At 40.8% G+C, this 18,849-nt stretch overlaps 1 protein-coding gene across 2 annotated transcripts in view; it reads right to left on the minus strand.

Annotated features, from left to right (window-relative positions):
* Positions 1 to 18,849, minus strand: part of abca4a (ATP-binding cassette, sub-family A (ABC1), member 4a) — a 32,949-nt gene that overhangs the window by 2,749 nt on the left and 11,351 nt on the right. The window contains exons 11-47 of one of the 2 annotated variants that reach the window (XM_082545603.1): positions 16,799 to 16,915; positions 16,323 to 16,520; positions 14,208 to 14,413; positions 13,951 to 14,127; positions 13,520 to 13,742; positions 12,543 to 12,764; positions 12,079 to 12,283; positions 11,906 to 11,983; positions 11,540 to 11,752; positions 10,420 to 10,597; positions 10,194 to 10,325; positions 9,923 to 10,062; positions 9,617 to 9,754; positions 8,763 to 8,941; positions 8,416 to 8,518; positions 7,806 to 8,011; positions 7,472 to 7,526; positions 7,203 to 7,283; positions 6,390 to 6,547; positions 6,111 to 6,235; positions 5,834 to 5,932; positions 5,560 to 5,749; positions 5,315 to 5,409; positions 5,197 to 5,229; positions 4,875 to 4,980; positions 4,666 to 4,740; positions 4,382 to 4,551; positions 4,063 to 4,240; positions 3,835 to 3,950; positions 1,976 to 2,123; positions 1,733 to 1,856; positions 1,246 to 1,375; positions 985 to 1,105; positions 812 to 874; positions 622 to 728; positions 330 to 471; positions 104 to 238 (exon numbers count right to left, since the gene is read on the minus strand). In XM_082545603.1, coding sequence (XP_082401729.1) covers positions 104 to 238; positions 330 to 471; positions 622 to 728; positions 812 to 874; positions 985 to 1,105; positions 1,246 to 1,375; positions 1,733 to 1,856; positions 1,976 to 2,123; positions 3,835 to 3,950; positions 4,063 to 4,240; positions 4,382 to 4,551; positions 4,666 to 4,740; positions 4,875 to 4,980; positions 5,197 to 5,229; positions 5,315 to 5,409; positions 5,560 to 5,749; positions 5,834 to 5,932; positions 6,111 to 6,235; positions 6,390 to 6,547; positions 7,203 to 7,283; positions 7,472 to 7,526; positions 7,806 to 8,011; positions 8,416 to 8,518; positions 8,763 to 8,941; positions 9,617 to 9,754; positions 9,923 to 10,062; positions 10,194 to 10,325; positions 10,420 to 10,597; positions 11,540 to 11,752; positions 11,906 to 11,983; positions 12,079 to 12,283; positions 12,543 to 12,764; positions 13,520 to 13,742; positions 13,951 to 14,127; positions 14,208 to 14,413; positions 16,323 to 16,520; positions 16,799 to 16,915 — 5,166 coding nt within the window. The remainder of the gene's footprint in view (positions 1 to 103; positions 239 to 329; positions 472 to 621; positions 729 to 811; positions 875 to 984; positions 1,106 to 1,245; positions 1,376 to 1,732; positions 1,857 to 1,975; positions 2,124 to 3,834; positions 3,951 to 4,062; positions 4,241 to 4,381; positions 4,552 to 4,665; positions 4,741 to 4,874; positions 4,981 to 5,196; positions 5,230 to 5,314; positions 5,410 to 5,559; positions 5,750 to 5,833; positions 5,933 to 6,110; positions 6,236 to 6,389; positions 6,548 to 7,202; positions 7,284 to 7,471; positions 7,527 to 7,805; positions 8,012 to 8,415; positions 8,519 to 8,762; positions 8,942 to 9,616; positions 9,755 to 9,922; positions 10,063 to 10,193; positions 10,326 to 10,419; positions 10,598 to 11,539; positions 11,753 to 11,905; positions 11,984 to 12,078; positions 12,284 to 12,542; positions 12,765 to 13,519; positions 13,743 to 13,950; positions 14,128 to 14,207; positions 14,414 to 16,322; positions 16,521 to 16,798; positions 16,916 to 18,849) is intronic. The other variant, XM_082545604.1, reaches the window with a different exon arrangement.

An 18,849-nucleotide genomic window follows, 5' to 3' on the forward strand; every position in this document is an offset into this window, starting at 1 on the left:
AAATTAGCTTTGGCACATTTGAATTTTGTCCATTATCTGCTTAATATTCTTATAACTGTAATATCCACTCATAACCCACTAATCCTGTTATTGTTGGACTCACCAGCAGCACCAGAGCAGGACAGCCAATCATTGCAATGGCTGTGGAGAGTTTCCTCCTGTTACCTCCGCTGTAGGTCCCAGCACTGTAACCTGCATATTCTGAGAGACCCAGCTTCTGGATGGCCCACTCTGCAACCTAAGTTAGAAGAAGATAAAGTTCCCCATTTCAAAATAATGTCACAATAAAACTTCATCCATCAACTGTCAGACCTAGTTCTGCATCTCACCCTGCTGATCTCAGACTCTGGCACTCCACGAAGGCGAGCGTAGAGGTGTAGGTGTTCTCTGCCTGTCAGCAGCTCATCTATGGCATCAAACTGAGGGCAGTAACCCATGTTCTGATGGACATCCAGGATATTGGTCAAAATGCTGTGAGAGATTTATGCAGATAGGTGAAGTGTATCAAACCTTCTTTTTCACCCAGCATCAAAGAAACTTAAAACAACGGCGATTATCAGCAACTGAATGTATTCGACATCAATGCTCAAATTCAGCACGGAACAACTGCGATGTACAAACCTGTGACCTGCAACCGAGGCTTCTCCTGAGGTGACATTAATGTCTCCAGTCAACATCTTAAAGGTTGTGGTTTTCCCAGCTCCATTTACCCCCAGGAGACCGAAGCACTGTGGATATTTGGAAGCAGAAAAAGACAGCCTTAGAGGTAACATACCGTACCATATATCAGTTTAACCAAACCTCTACAAACCTCTCCAGGTGATACTCCGACACAGATTCGGTCTACTGCAGGGATAATTGTTCCTGTGTAAGTCTGGTAAGAGAACATCAGAACAAAAATAAAGCTCAAACTCAAATCTTTCTCCAAAATCAGTTTTCTTTTTTTGTTGTCCACAGTGTGTCCTAATAAAGACTAACACTGACCTTGGACAAGTCTCTCACACGTAAAATGTCATTTGATTTTCCACTCTGATAAATTCGCTGTCTTTCCTCTCCAACATCCACGTCTTCATCCAAAATGTGAGGCTTTGGGCAATCGGGTATCCTGCCAGCGGGAAAAAAAATTGCTACTCAGTCATGGTTTGATTTGGTGTGTTATCTGGACAATGACTTTCATCACATGTGTAAATTTCAAATAGCATTTATTCATGTGCATCTAACAAGTTTGGTAACACATTTACTTGCCAGTTATTCAGGAAGAAGCAATACTGGAAGAGAATATTAATGATGAAATAGACAAATCCCTCAACACCCATGAAGAACAGGTTCTTCCCAATAAAATCCCAGTTATAGGGATCTGGACTGTAGTCCTCACCTGAGAAAATGTAGAAACAAAATTCCTATAAATCCTACTTTCCCAGTTGGTGCTTTTCATGTAAGTTTCTCCAGCCTTTGTAATGTGGAAAACACTGGAATGCATGAACCGTTAGATACACATCATTAATATTTCATGTTGCATCTTTAGTTCACATTTGCATAGCAATAATGCTGATTCTGCTCCAGGGGATCTTGTTGCCTAAGCAGTCTTTGCAGCAAGACTGCAGCTGCTTCGGGTCATGGTGGCAAATGTATGGTATGAGATTTCTGATGACCTCTTTATTAAAAAGACATTGTAGGATATTTTATAGCTACATGTATTTGAGGGGTATGAGTCTGTGTGGTTCATAATTACCAAAGCGGGCATAGACATCACTTATAGCTTGGTTCATAGCCATGTCTATGAGACCTCGGCCCAGGCAGTAATGGGGGAACATCAGCATCACCCTCTTCAACAGCTGGTTGAACCCATACAGAGCCTAGATAGAAACCCAACGTGTAATATTAAGTTTGACATTTTGTTATTTATTTATTTTTTGTTAATTAAGTTTGACATTAAAATTGGTTGAAGTGGTAGAAACAAACCTACTGGGCTTACCGTGTTGCTCTCAAACAGGTCCAGGATGAAGGTAATGGCACTGCTGTTGATGCCAATGAAGAGGTTGATACATGACAAAGAGACGTAGGCTGTGCTGGGAACACTGAACACGTATGACATGGGGTACATCATGGGTGTCACAGACCAGCTGAGAGAGAAGGAAGGAGATTAGAAAAAGGATCAATTAAAGGGAAAGCCCAGTGCTTGATGCTGATGAGAGGAAAACGCTGCAATAGATCACGTTTTATGTTTTTTTGACAGTATGTGCTCTCCAAATCTTTGCCAAATAAACAAAAATGCTGCAATATTTTTACTTGACATGGTATTTAATGACCCAGCCGGGCAATGTAGTGAAAACCTGGTATACACGAGTTTAATAAGAATTCAGTGATGCAGTAGCTCACATTTAGGCCAGATGATAGGAAATATTTACCAGAGAAAGATTATAAAAACTCTACCCATGTAGACCAAACTCAAAACCAATCAATAATAAAATAATATTAGAATAAATATGTGATAGATATATGCAATATTAGAAAACCAGTCAGCTGTGAAATTAATTCAAGAAGTATGCTTGAAGTTTCCTTTTGATTCAGATCTACTTTCTTCTTGTTTTGTCTGTATTTCACAAGAATGCAAATCCAATGTAGCTCTTAGAGGACAGGCTGGAGTTTATGGTGTGACATTTAGTGTAATTACATTAGGTTACTGCAGGACACAAATGTCTATGGAAAACTGGAGACATCAGAGACTGGCTGCTTTAGATGTCCTTTTTACTATTTTCAAACAATGTGGCTGTGACAATACCACATTATTACTAGTGACTGCAGGTGACGACTAATTTCTCAGTTGATTAAAAGAGAAGAAAAAGTTAGAATGACTAATCTAAAACTAAGAAACTAACTATCGAGCTAAATTAGAGGACTGTTTGATGGGCAGTGTCACATTCTTCGATCGTGCTGTTTCACTGTGTGTCTCGCGTCATTCATTATGAACACTGCCTGTTACAGCCCAAACGGTCGCAGAAGTAGAAGAATAAACTGATATTAAATATGATATGAAAACACTTTACGACAGATGCTTACATATTATTAAAATATCACAAATTAACATTAAAAAAACAAATAAATCGCAGATAAAAAGTGTTGCGCACAGCGTTGTGCCGTGCATTATTAAAGAAGCACATTGTTCTGCAATTAATGACAACCAATAAAATAACCACAATAAAAGTGCAAATCTGAAATAACAAGAAACAATAAATCATCCGTCCTTGTCCGGGGCGGCAGCCTAAGCAGTGAAACGTAGCCACGTCTTTCACCTCATTTGGGGAAACACCAAGGGTTTTCCAGGCTAGCCGAGGGATGTGGCCTGGGAACTCCAGCGTGTTCTGGATCTACCTTGTGTCCTCCTCACCCAGTAGGCAACCACCTCACCTGCCTCCATTCAATATGAAGGAGTAACAGCTCTACGATGAGCCCCTCCCGAATGACTGAACTCCTCACCCTATCTCTAAGGGAGAGAAAGCTCATTTAACCACTTGTCTCCACAATCTTATTCTTTTGCCTTCAGAAAATCTCAAAAAATAACAAAAATCTCATGCCTAGATGAACATTTTTCCACAATATTGTTTGGGCTGCAGCCCCACCTGGTGGCAGATGGCTGAATAACAGCTAAGACAGTTTACTGGCACTGGGAATCAATTAGAATGTTAAGAACTGGATTAAATGACTAGTATGTCTGACACCGAGTAGTTTGATCAGTGACAATTATTCATCTAGTCATGCACATCCATAATTATTACACCGTTAGTAACTAAAATCACACATGTAAAACAGTAAACTAAAAAGATTAAAGCTTACCCGTAAAGCATAAGCAGAGCAATTAGTGGTTGGAGGTTGGTTGGTGAGGTGTAGCACTTCCTGTCGAAAAAGATGAAAATTTCCACCACCATTGCTGCACTGATGGAATAATTAACCTGAAGAGAGTTACAGAAATACCAGTGTTTACAAAAAGCTACTGACGGGTCTTCTTGATTGTACTGAAATCTCAGCCACTGTCACAGTCTTAATGTAATGCTGCTGCAGTACCATGTCCCACAGAAAGTTGGCCATCCAGTACACCAGTGGACTGACACCACTGACAAACTGCAGGTGTTTGGCCTGAGTGACCCTCTCCTGGATGAGATAGAGGACAAAGCTGGCTGGGACAAAGGACATGGCAAAGATGACACAAATGGCCACCACTGCATCCACTGATGTGGTCAGACTGGGAAAATGAGAGAGAGATGGATTTATTTATTTATTTATTTTTTTAGGAGATCTTTGTGCAACAAATATCTTTTTTGGCTCTCTTAAAAACCCCTTGAAATAAGATGGGGTGATAACTACTTGGCTGAGGTTGACTCACACAGTGATCTCAGAGAGCTGTTCTTTGGTGAGGTTCAGAGGATGGTTGATGGCAGTGATTCCATATTCAGCAAGGTTAGCTTCTCTGGGCAGGTTTGCACGGAGGATTGCATTGTTGGCCACGTTCATAAAAGATACCATGGCATGCCAGCCCTTATTGTTATACCACACCTGCAAAAAGGAATAGATGCTGCTGCTGATTCCTAATATCAAATTACAGCATGATCTTTCATATTGTGTAGGCAAGTTAATTTTAGAGACGAAGCTTTCATTTAATTAACTGACCTTGACATTGTTTTCAGTCTCCATGTACCTAAAGAATGTCCCTATATCCTCTAGCGTTTGTTTCGAGTATTTTCCCTGCAAGCACAAATTTGAGGCTTAAAAAATAATCACAAAGGAACAAAGTGATAAACATGCAGAAACAGAGATACAGCGACAATGACTCAGACCCTCCACAGAAAAAAACATAGTATTTGGCTTCAAAGGCTTACCCCTGTTACATTGAGCAGTCGTCCCAGCTGACCTGCTACGTCCTGGATGGTCTTTGGCTCCACCCCTAAAACAGGGAGCTGTGCTCCCACTGATATACCCCCGTACCTGGATGCCACACAGAAAATCCCTTTGACAGAGCCTTTCAGTAATCTGCCTGCTTTCATACTTAAATTATTACCTTATTTCAACCACTAGAGGAAGAACCATACCACTGCACATAACACAACGTCTATGAGGTGCACTTCAACCATGTCAGACATTTCCACTATTTGGACTGAAATGGATTTTCCAATAAATTAGTTTGATTCAAATTTAAATTACCTTTGTTCATTCACCCAGTATTTGCTTTTCAAGCTGAAAAAAAATCAGATGCAGTAATTAGATATTGTTTTCACCCTGGAGTATATTAAAACAACTGGCAAGAACTTGTCCAAAACACCTGGTTCTGATGATTCCGGGGTAGGTTTTCACCAGGTAGTCTGAAATATTCCTGCCTGTTAGGTCCATGAGGACATCTCCTGTTGACTGGATCCTCTGAGGAATAGGAACAGGATTTCTCTGTTAACACTTATCAGCAGCAGTGGATCGAATGCAGATGTAATTCCACTCATGGATCTTAGCGTTGTACTTATATAATTGCATGCACATAATGTGGTCATGTTCAGTATCAGTTTCGTAACCTACCTGTGGAGGTGGCAGCCCTCCAGCTCCATCAGGACACACAGGAAGCATGGTAAGTTTTGTAGGTGTGCTGCACTTGCATTGTGGAGACGGTCTCAGGGAGCTCCACTCTGTGCCAGCCAGCATTTCTATGAGAGCAGGGTTGACCAAAGGCATCTCCCATTCTGTGGTGATGTTGTTACATGGGAAATCTCTTCCAATGGAGGAAAGGAACTAATGTTAAACAAAAAACACACAAGACAGTGCAAGAACCGCTAGTTCTGTTAAGTTGACTTACTCCAGCGGTTCATCCGCCATGCACCGAGTCCCAAAGCCGGGCTTTTCCAACAACACCTCGCCGAAATACCTCATCTGAGCATCTGGAGGGTGCTCATTACTACATTGGGTAAAGTGTAATGAATACAAAATAGCAAAAATATGAAAATTCTATCCATTTACACATTTTACACAAACATTTGTTAAAAGATGTTTTATTTGAGCCAGACTGATCAACCCAACTGAACAGGTACATCTTCTCGTAACAGCTAAACCTTTCATGATGGCCTAGTGCATACCTGAAGAAGGTGTATTGTTGTCCATACATCCATGGGCTGAGGGTCAGGCTCGGATACTCTCCAAAAGGTGGAACGATCAGAGTGAATGTCAGTGCCAGGAAAACAAAACTGGCAGGCAGGACAATCTACCAAAAACAGAAAAACAAAAACCAATCTTACAGCTGAAACACATAGTGCACTTTGTTTGTTTCCACAGCCGTCCAAGGCAATGGTAGTTCTTAAAAGAATAATGATAATGACAATGTCTTTTATTAAGATATCATAAAATAAGAAGGTTACCTGGGCAATGAAATCTTTGTAAGAGCGTGTGGCATGATGCAACCTCTTGATTACCAAAGCAAAGAATTGTTTGGTGGTCAGACAGAGGCCTCTGACCTGGTAGGATCCTCTGCCTGCACTGCCTTCTGATGTGTCACATGTACTCTGGCCATTGGACTCTGAAATAAAAGCTTAAATTAAAATGACTTCCACCAGAGATCTCAATGCTAAATTACAGCCGCATCTTTAGTCTTCACTGTGACCGAAAAGCATTTGCCAGCAGTGCTCAGTAGCCTGACTTTGGCTGGCCTAATAGCAAAGCTGAAGCTCTCTGCATTACACTGTTGCCAGGAATAACCTTTGCCAAAATAAGTAGTAGAAACAAATACATAAAACGAGATTAAAAGAGTATCTTATAATCTTATAATCTTAAATGTTAGAGTTTCATCAGTGACTGATAGGATTTTCTGGCCTGGTGAGGTTCTAGTTAGCTGAAAACAAATGCTACAAGCAGAAGGAAACAGCTAGCATGGCTTTGTATGTTAGCCTTTTCAAATCTACTAATGGAGCCATTATGTACCAGAGTAATTAATGGTCACTTCCTTTGTGTATAAAATGTTTCTAAGCTTTTGAAAACTTTATTACAAATGTTTTGTCAGCTTTTTCATGTTTTTTATACATGCTAGGCTAACTAGCTGTTAGTAAGTACTTTTATTTTTACCATGCAGAAATCTCTTTATGTTATTTCCTTTTTAGTGTAACCTTCACAATAACTGTTGTTTTCCTCACAACAGCAGCTACTGGCCAGAGCTGTGAGCTTAAAGACGCTGTCACCTTTTAGCGGTTCCATATCAACAGCGACTCTGTTGAATCCACAGAGACTAGCTCGAGAAATCTGTTGCCATGATTTGTTGTCTGAGAGAGTTAAAGAATGGATATGAAGGACATAAAACATGATTATAGGTGGACACGGTTGGACTGAGAAAACAATCAGAACTGTCAGGCTCCAATCAGGCTTTGATAAATCAACAGGAAGAAAAGAAGTGGTGAAAAGAAAATTCTGCCCTAGATTGAGCTCTTTCTACAGTTTGTTCATGCTTTACCTTGAAAACATTTCCTCTTGGTTGCATTCCCATCTGCAGTGACCTTCAGAAAGATCTGCAAAAAAAAATATATCCGTTTTAATTTCAGGACATAAGACGAAGAAAGTTTAATGAAAAAAACATATAAAATGTATCTTTTTACAGAGACAGCCAGGCAGTGACAGACTGCCGGTTTTTAAAGATATAATAATTATTTTTTGCTTCTTTATTTCTAGTTTTATTTATGGAGTCACAATGTTAATTTGCAAATGTAAATGACTATTGATATTATTCCTATTATTGTAACTGCATGAAACTACTGCTTTTACTTTCAGGGTTATTTTTTTCCACACACCTCCTCCAGCGACGTGTCAGACACACCAAAGCTGCTGAGGCCGATGTCCAAGAGAGTTTCCTCCAACTCCCTGAAGAGGCTAGCATAAGCCCTGGGCTGGAAGTTACGATTGGGCAGAAGAAAGGTGAGCTCCTGGCCAATAGCCTCGATCAGGCGGGCCTGGGGCACATGATGATGGACCAAGGCTGTGATGCTTTCCATGTTACCTGCAGATAAGAAGATAAGATAAGAAATATATTTTGCCTTAAATCAGCCTTTTACACATTATTCTTTGCATTTAATCTGTTACTCAGTGCACTTAATTTTCACACTAACTAATGATAATGATTTTAATTTTATAGGTCACAGTATTTCACAGTGAATATAAGGTGTTTCTAGGTGTGTTGTCAGCAGATACAGTAACCAGAGTGACTGCAATCCATTGTAAAGGTATTATTCATCAACATGACAAAGGGAGTGTGCCCTATAGTCTTAATAATTAGATTAATAGCCTAAAAACAGGTTCAACGAAAATGACAATAGTGTCGTCATAACAAAGTGATTATATACTAATAATATAATGAATTAATGGCCAGCTTTTCCCACGGTAAGTCTTCTAAATGTGACTTACCATCCATCTGTCTGTCAGGGGTGTGACTCTCCTCCCGGTTCGCTTTAAATGTCGAACATTTCGAGCACACACACGAGCAATCCTCTGTGCAGTCACAGCTAGGCTGAAGGACACCGTAACAAGATATTAATGAGAAATCGCTGTGTCGCAGTGTTAAATATACCATCAGAAAAATAAGAAATCCCGCTGTGTTTTCTTTGTAATGTTGGGGGTTTTACAAATGTTATAAGGAGGAAGGAACTTAACTTTAAACCAGGTTTACTTTAATTTGCAAAACTACAACATCTATAACTTTAAAGAGGATAATGCACAAATATACAACAGGTTCCCTCTTCCTTAGTTCCCACCTTGAGAGTGTCATGCTTCATGCGGCGTACAAGAGTGAGGTAGAAGCCAGCACCAAAACAGTTCTTTAAGAAGATTGGGGAACCGCAGCAGTAGAGGCGACCCTGAGAAATGATAGCCACGCGGTCGCTCAGCAGGTCAGCCTCGTCCATGTGATGGGTGGACATGATCACTGTGCGCCCTGCAAACAGCAGAGAGAGAGTGAATTTAATAAAGAGAGGCTGAATAATGGAAATATGCGTTTGATTTAAGAAAAGCTTTTCAAAGCTGAGTAATAACTCGTTTTTATTATGGCGATTTCAGTGGAGCTGGTCTGATTGTGGTGTCATAAATCCTTCCCGCCTAAGAATATATTAAACACAGTCATCCATGTTATACTGGAGGCATCTGTCAGTTGTCATAGAAAATATATCATTTATTATATATTTCACTTTAAAGTTTTAGTTCAGCAAGGTTAACGTTTATGATGGTGATATGAGGTATGCCAGAAAAGTGTAATACGTGCTGTTGGTAGTGGTTTAGTTGCTATAATGATTTGTGCAGGATCTAAGCTTAATTATTTGCTGGCCGTCTGGACAAACCAGTCAGATTTATTCATCGTCTAACCTCTACAGGCCATGTTGTGTAACAGGTCGAGCTAAGTGTGTTTAATGATTTTCATTTTAGATTTCTTCAAATGTGAATAGTCGGGTTGGGTAATTAATTCTCTGTATGAGCACTCTTGTACTCAGAATATTTTCGTGTAACACATAATAATGTTTTCTTAGTACAATCAACAATCGCAAATACAACACATTGGTATAAATATTTTAAAAACCTTACATACTCGTCTAAAATCAGTATTGATCAGTGTTACCTGCACGGTATTTGAGTAGCAGGTCCCAGATAGAACGTCTGGAGTAGGGATCCACCCCAGATGTGGGCTCGTCCAGGATCACCACCTTGGCCCCGCCAACAAAAGCCAGAGCAACAGACAGCTTCCTCTGCATGCCCCCTTGAACAGAACACCATCATTTATTGATGGGGAGTACATCATTGTGTGTGTGTGTGTGTGTGTGTGTGTGTGTGTGTGTGTGTGTGTGTGTGTGTGTGTGTGTGTGTGTGTAGTCTGCATTACAGTGAGCTTTGATAGATCTATGTGTGCATCTGCTTCCAAACACACCTGAAAGGTTCTGGGTCAGTACATCTCTCTTGTGAGGAAGACCCAGATCCTCCAGCATGTTCTCCACCTCCTCCTCAGCCTCTGCTATTGGACGGCCTTTCAGCAGAGAGTAGAACAGGATGTGCTCTGCCACAGTCATACTGATAAAGAGCAAGAGAAAGACAAGGAAACAGTGATCCAGCTATACAGTACGGTGCTATCTTTATATCTGTTTGCTCATGTAACATGTCCAAAAACGACTTCTGTTATTAATATGTGAGGAAGTACATACTACTGAAAAAGGACATTGTGTTGAGGACACATTCCCAGAGACTGTCGGATAGTGTCCATGTCTGTGCGGATGTCTTTCCCATAAATGGTGGCTGTCCCTGAGGTGGGAGGATACATACCAGTCAAGACAGACCTAGGAGAGACAGGAGAGAAGAAAACAGATATTATTATATTTTCTTTAGACTATAGATATACATCGATGGGCATCTATGTACTGTTTGGCATACATAGTGGTGGTCTTTCCAGCTCCATTGTGCCCCAGAAGGGCAGTAATCTGGCTCTCATAGAAACTGATGGAGAGGCCATCCACAGCCGGTCTGAAGCAACTACCGAACATCTTGACCAGGTCCTTGATGCAGACACCCTTTACTAGATCATCTGGCTCTGCCTCGAAGTAAGGCTGCTCTGTGGACACCAAAGACACATTTCATCTCTTTCATTTGTCTGGATATGGAGTTAATAATGCAAGACAAATGAAAACTACTGAATTCCACAAAACAGAGTGACAGAATATATGTTTTTCAGTAAATTTAAAAAAAATTTAATATTTCCCAAATGAAAGCAGGAAGGAACATATGAGCTCAGCCAACTGGAATGCCATACAGTGCAAAGGAAACGTTTCCATCACTTATTAACTAAGCATAAACCTGAAGGGTTAGCTGTGTACGTTCACAAATGTCAGCAAGTGCAAACACATACAAGGACACTGAGTTCCCACACAGGTAATGTTGACAGTGATAAATGGAAAATGAGGGCCAAAGTGAATGCAATGAAAGAGAGCCCTAATCCTGCATTGAAATCAGCTGTTTGCCTGGAGAAACATTACATAAGTCCAAGTCATAAAATACATAATTAACTGTACTGGCGAAAATGCACCCTATGGGAGGAAGCTAGTTCACTCACGTATGAAAACACAGACATGTATGTTGATTTATCAAGTTATTATCATGTATCATATCACTGTATACAGTGATAAAAACCATATCAATATGAATAATAGTGACACTAAAGATGGTACTGGATTAATACTAGCGTAACAGGATAGTGTTCAGTAACCATGTGAATGGTGTTGAATAAATTATGTTTTCTTGGAAGTGAAAAACACACCTGCAATGTAAACAACAAACATACAGCAGATTTTGATCATCCTGATACCCTTTGTAGGTTATAAAGTGCGTTTCATTCAGATTGATTCATGTGTTTAGAGGGAACAGACTTGTATACATACTGTATGCTACGATCATTATAGTAAGATGTGTTCTTTAAATTGAGAAAGTAGCAGACAGTTAAATGTAGAAGCGTGTTGTATTTTTATACACTGTGGTAAAGCTGCTCCATCCGTTATACCGTCTTTCTCCTGGTTCTTCTCGGGCTTGTTCTCCTTCCCCAGCCTCTCACGCTGGTCGTGATGCTCACAGGAAGGTGGATCCTCTTTACCCTTGGTTTTCTCTGGGCTATTCTCCTGATCATGGATTCCATCTTCTTCTTTTGTTTGCTCTCCTTGCTCTTTGTTTGCAAGATTATCAAAGCCTTTTTTATCCAACTCCATTCTGGTGTTGCCTTTGGGAAATGAGATTTAAATTAGTTTGTTGCTAGATGACAAAAACAATATATTAGATTTATGACTGTTTCTTATCTGTCTGCAATACCCACTCTCAAACAACTTAACCCTCCCACGAAAAAGCATCCGGAAATGTATAATAGCAAACGTACCTGAAGCTGGAGCCACAGTGTTGAGCCAATAACAGGGCAGAAAGGGAAAGTAAAATGGACGGCCAATTCCATACTGTCCTATGATGAAAATAAATCGTATTAAATAAATGAACACAATTATTTATAATGAAATAGCTGTAATAAGACCCTTCAATATTCTCCTACACACTAACCAGGGAATACATTGTCCAGGTACCACGCCAGAACCCCATACAGGACTGTGTCCAAGCCCATCATGCAGATGGAAGTGAGGAAGGAGAACTCATCCCCCTCCAGGGGGCTTGTCTGGATGTTATCCCACTGAAGACCCAGACCCTGCTCCTCATACCTTGACAAATACTCTGTCCCAAACCCAAATGCCACTTGAGATAGTAGACTCTGAGAAAGGAATCAGTGCTAAGATTATCTTTGCTTGACATTTAAAGCAAGTCTATCAACCATCTGTAGTCTCATGTGTTATTCCTATTGTCTGTTCCTAAGTCTGCATCAGGGTTAAAAGTAAGGAAACAGAAGTAGCTGTGGTTGGTACACATACTGTGTGTAAGTATTAATGATTCGAATAAGCTAATCCTGTTCTATAACTAAAACTAAACAACAGTCATCATTAGTAAGCATGCTTTCAACTTGAGACACCCACCACCAGGAGCTTCATGTCTTTGGTGATGCGGTCTTGCCAGGCGAAGCAGAAAATGTGCGGAAGGTAAAGGGTGAAGTAGATGATACCACAGCAAGCAGCTGCCAAGTTTGCCTGGTTGAAGAAGACGCTGAGAAGGAAGCACTGCATGATGGTGGCCGTGGTGAAGGTGAGCAGAAACAGGAAGAGGATGACCGGGTTGCTGTAGTTCAACACCCTGCCTCCCTGTAGTTAAGGCAAAAAAGTGCATGGATGATGTTTAGCTGCTCAGTGTGCTTGTACACTGGAAGAAAAATGGTCTTTAAAATAAATATTTGATGGCTTGGGTAAGTGAAAGACTCATTTATTTCCCCCAAACCAAATTTACTGGGTCATTATGAAGCTTTTGAAAATTTTGAGAATATAAGATAAGAAGAGCTAATAAATAATCACCACAAAAACAAGAAATACTTGTGAATTTTCACACATAATTTGGAAGTTTTAATATTTATTTTTTGTTTTTTTATACAATACTCCCACTAGATGTCACAACAGCCCATTTTACAATAATGTGCCTGCTGAGTAACTTGCTGTCTACATGAGAGAAGTTGTGGCTTAGAAGTGTTAATTATTCACCGGCACATTACTGCAAAGACACTGACATAATTCCCATGATATCACAGTATTCACAGTTATTTCATTAATGATTTATGGGCTCAGTGAGAAACTATTATCCATTTATTATTTCAAGGTAAAACACTTGTAATGATTCACAGTGTAAGTCATGATTTACTGGTGCGTTATATAACAGATGCACTGACTTAATCACACGTACTGCCTCTGGTAAAATGCCAGATTGCGGTGCAAAACTAAATGGTTAAATTGTAACTTCATGCAAATAAGGAGAGAGGTGTTGGTAATCAGATATTTGCTTGGATGAGTTGAATAAAAGCCCAGACACAAAAGGAGCTTCTAGAAAAAGCTAAGCTCTTTTTTCTCACCATGATGATGGCCGTAAGAAGAGCTGTGCTAGTGCCCATCACAATAAAGCTGTCAATAAACCAGGTGGACCAAATGACACCGTTGGTGACCCCTACGGCCTTAAGGGTCTCCTTCAACCGCAGTTCCTTCTCCAGAACAATGCTCTTTGCAATCATGGACACAGAGTAGACCCAGGCCAGAACCATGAAGATGGGGAAACAGCGATTGAGAGTCAGCATGAAGCTTTAAAGGAAGACAAAGAGGGCAAAAGTGAGAAATGTGCAGTGATTGTTGCATACATCTCACAAGTTGTCAGCTTTCCTGCCAAGACAGATCAGTTTTGGCACATGGACAGATCATTTATTACTATACCTTGAAAGTAAAAGCTATGATCTGCAATGACTGTTAAATGTAATTATTTGCATTCTTTAATTATAATAATTCCACTAACAGATCATCCACGTAACAAGGGTAGGGCATCTGCTGTAGGTAAACACCCAGCGGCCGCTCCTTTCCTGTCTGTGTCCTGATGATGGCATGCTCTATTATGTCCTGCAGGTAAGCGAAGCCACCCCAAACGTAACGGAGGTCATCCATAGGATCAGCTCTGGGGCCTGGATCCCAGTACCTGAGGAATACACGCATATTTAGCTCCTATGTGTTTACTGTGCGACACTAAATAAAAATTAAGTAGAATTTCATCCTAACCTGTCTTTGACCTTATTGGTGCGTTCCACTGCATCAATATCCATACGGATCTTGAACTTAACATGAGGCGGGGGATTAGTAGTCCAGGAGTACATATTTACAAAGACGAGGCCTGCCCAGAACTTTCTGTCCTCCAGCATTCCTAACGCCCGATACGTAACGGTATCCTCATCAGGCAGAGCCACAAATTTATCCAGAATCACACACTGGGAGCGAGAGAGGGAACAGAAGAGAAACAGTCATCAACTCAAAAACTCAAAATAAGTTTCCTAACAGGTCGTGCCGTCAATGCTTGAGTTTACCAGAGGAGTCAATGAACATTTATCAAAAATTCAGTTCAGTTCAAATTTATTTATATAGCACCAAATCACAAGAACAGTTGCCTTAAGGCGCTTTACATTGAAAGGTAAAGATACCAACAATCAGACGACACCCTATGAGCAAGCATTTGGCGACAGTGGGAAGGAAAAACTCCCTTTTAACAGGAAGAAACCTCCACCAGAGATTAATAATGATGATTAAATGCAAAATGGTGTATAAACACTTTGTGTTTAATCCTAACCTGTCTTTATGGTCAATAAGGTTTGGAACCTCGACAAGTTAAATCAAATGAACATTTACCAAATGAATAAAAACGTACAGGATAAACTTTTAACTGGTGTAAAAGTCTTCAGTAAAAGTTATAAGAAGACAAAAGGGAAAAAAATGACTGAAAATCATGACTGTCTTTACAAAAATGAAAATTTTAATCTGCAGGTGGTGCTAGAGAAAAGTACATTACCAGAGTCGTCTTGAATTCAATCAGTTTGGAGAACTATGAATATCAAAACTTCATTTGTGGCTGCTCCATAGGGACAGACAAATACTGCCATTACTCAAACCAAACCTAACAGAATAGCTCGAATGTTAAAGACAACAGAGGCTAGTGAGTCACAAAGACGTGTGTATCTTCACACATGTGCAGTGGCATTGCAGTGGTTGTCTCTTCACTGAAAACCGTGTCTGATACAGCGATTCACTGTAAGTGAATGCAAATAGGGAGAGCCTGGTTTCAAAAGGGATCCCGCCACAGCAAAAATATTTACCTCTTTGTGTGCAAACACACATATGCATCCACGTATATTCATCTACAGTATGCATTTATAAACCCATTATCCAGAACACGTACTGAAAACTACTCCATATCCAAAAGGCCTCCCCTTCATTTAATCAAGCATCCAACTAACAACACTGCAGCCCAACTGGGTGGTGAGATCTGAATGCGTGCCACCAACCTGACTCGGCCAGCCATCAAGCTCACGTTCATTGTTGCCTCTTTATAAAGGATGGTGGAGAGAGTGACAGCTGTATCTAATCGGCCTCAATCGTTCCCACTCTCGCTGTCACACAGAAGTGCTGTAAGCTTCAACTTGGACAAAAACACAGAGCACCAACGATCTACCCAACCATGCCCCCAGATACCCCAGTGTCACCCCCAAGTGTGATAGGCCTCTCATCCTGCTCAGCCTGTACAGGGAAATGGGTAACTTTGTTTCAAACACATTGGCCCACTCATAGTGGAGGGCACTCACAAGAGATGGTCTGTGATGCTTTTCTTTTATTTTACCCTCCCTCTCAATCAGCAGTAAACAAAAGAGACTTGACAGCCAGTTTGCTGCTCTGGCTCAGGCCCACCTGGGTGGATTTCCATGTCTTTGGACAGGGGGACAAATTACAGTTCCCAGAGACACTATCTAAATGTTTAGATCATGTCAAGGGTTGCATTGAGCACGTAGCGGTTAGGTAACCAGGGCACTGAAATCAGCGGGTGACAGGACCTGTGGATAATTGGATTATGTCATGAAAAAGCCTGTCACCTTTTCAGGTGAAGTGAAAATTGCACAACAGTCTGCACTCTTACTGTCAAAGTCAGACAGGTGAAAAGGTAAAAAAAAAACACTCTGCAAAAATTATTCTGACACTTTGGATTCATCTAGAAACGCCAAGCTCCCTTTGACAAGTCAGTATAATTCCACACACTGATACACACTTCACAAAAACAGAAGACTGGTACTGGAGAGGTGACCGCAGGAAGGAAATGCTAAATTCCCCAAGAAAAAAGCAACAGCCACTCACATCCCCATACTGGTTAAGCATCCGAATCACCCGGTCTGTAAGGTTGAAGATGTCCCGCCAGTCAAAATCAGGCACGTCATCTGGGCGTTCCTCTGGGGGGCCGCTGTGCAGGAAGTTGAGGATGTGTTTGGAGGAGAAAGGCGCCATCTCCAGACTCCGGTCGATGAAATCCATCACAGAAGGATTACGGATGGTGTCCTGAAATGAAAGGAAGAAGGGTCATCACACTTACTTAACTATTTTTTCCCCACTAACAGAAGCAAGAACCAGTAGGAACACGATAATCCTGCCAAGACAAGAACAAAGCATGCAATAATGTTACTGTTATCTAACGTTATTAGACTGATAGGTACTAGATTGTTGAAGACAGGTCACTTTATTAGGACATTAATATTTTGTTAATCTACTCTGTGGTTATCTTTTGATGTTAAATGAGCCTCAATCACTGACACCTTTTCATTCACACAGTACCCTACCCGGACCATCTTGACTTGGACTCCATCTTGGAAGAAAGCCCAGATCTGAGGAGCAACTTCTTCCCAGGCCTTCCCCATAGTCCTCAGCCTCTCCAGCTCCTCAAAGGTAGTGTTAGCCTACGGGAGACATGCAAATGTGCATGTCAGTAGTTGGAAAGCGTTAGCCAAAGCGAGGCAAATCTATTCAAACTGTTCCCCATATCTTAATGGAAAAACAATCAGTAACATAGGAACAGGTACAAACACAACCACAGTTCAAACAATATACAGAAGAATTCATTAAATCTGCACGTGTGTACACAACATTCAGACATTCAAACACACACTCTGTCACAGATCTCCTAATCTCCCGCTACATACCATTCCCACATTAAACTCCCTGTGAAAACAGGATCAGCAAAGACAACACACACATTCTCACACAAAGAATTCCTGTCGGCCTGTATAGATAACCGGCAACTGTGCAACAAATATTTACCACACGCTTATCGTTAAAACCCTGAATGTGCGTATGGGTACGCTACAGTGCTTTGTGTGGCACACACCCAAGGCTGGCTACTTCAGCATTCAGCCGTGTGCAGTGGGGGATGAAAGCACTCAAGAGTACACCCAATTAAACGCCTTCCCCTTGTGTGTGTCTGATTTTGGGTGACAATGGGGACAATGGAGCTGGGGTGACAATGGAGGCTGTTGGTGACAACTGGCTGAATGCATTCAGCCTGCCCAGTGAATCCCAGTCAGGTTCCCACAAGTGAGTGCTTCCTCAGCCCATGAGGCAGTTTGAAAACAGCAGGCAAAAGGGGAGAACAAGGGAGCTAGGGGGGATTACTTAGTTCCATAATTTTATCAAAGAAAGCAATCAAAGTATCTTTCGAGTAGCTGACGTGCAACTTTGAATATGAATATCTATACAGACACAGCAGCACATATGATGCATCTAATGTAAGAGACACTGTAAAGATAAAAGTGGATGTTGATTGTGCCCTCACAGAATAAATACGCCTCTATCTATGCTTTCCAGTAAAAAGAAGGCTCTGAAGTATGTGACTTTGCACTTTAAGATAAATTCTTACAGTGTAACAAATGAAAAATAAGCACGGTAACAGCAGGATACAGTACAGACAAGACCTACGTGGCTTACATAAAACAAGGGCAGTCACATAAAGCGTGATAACATATGTTTAAGCGCATGGTTCTTCGCTTTCTTATGAAACACACTGATGCATGACAGGAGCTGAGAGCATGACAACAAAGAGCCTATAGAGGCTATGTTTTCAGTCTTGTAAAGTAATGGATTAACCCCTTGCTCATTACATTCCTAGACCAATCAAGTTCGCAATCTGAGAGAAGAGGAAAACAAAGAGGTCATTAAAGGTTGGGAAGGGGGAAACGCACGTTTTTGTGTGTCTCTTTTGTGTCCGATCACACATCCTTAAGGAGACACTTTGTTGCTTACACAACAGTTAAAAAGGCCACGGCGCCATTAGACTGCGCCGTGGTTTCACCATAGCCGATCAGCTTGTGCTCTTGCATTGCGATCAAACCATCCATGACCGCTACCAACCCACCCCCGCCCCTCAAAGGCCTTTGACCAACACGTATCTACATCTAGACACAAAAGGTTGGACATGACTTGATGAAAGCTGATCCCCTTTTGAAGGAAAATGCATTGTTCACTACAGTGGACGCTGCTCCAAAAGACAAACAAAGACATGGAGGTTACTGAGTAAAACAAATCATCTAAAGGGGGTTATCTGTGATACAAGAAATTTTCAGTTTTTTAGATGTTTTAACTATGTCTCTTTACTTGGTTCAATCCTGTTAACTGCCAAGTTATTTCGAGTATTCACTGTTAAAATGTACAAAATGTGCAATAAATCCCTCACGTATTAGTATCAGAGTTGGAATCTACCAGGCATTAAATACATCAAGCTACGCTTTAACTTGCTGACTGTATGGCACCTGTGTTATGTGAATCAATACAACATACCTGCTATAGTTGAAATCTCTGAAGCACATGTGGCTGAATTATAATAAAATATCTCAACTGT

This window comes from Aulonocara stuartgranti, assembly GCF_965226115.1.
Source record: "Aulonocara stuartgranti genome assembly, chromosome: 9".
Taxonomy (NCBI): Eukaryota; Metazoa; Chordata; class Actinopteri; order Cichliformes; family Cichlidae; genus Aulonocara; species Aulonocara stuartgranti.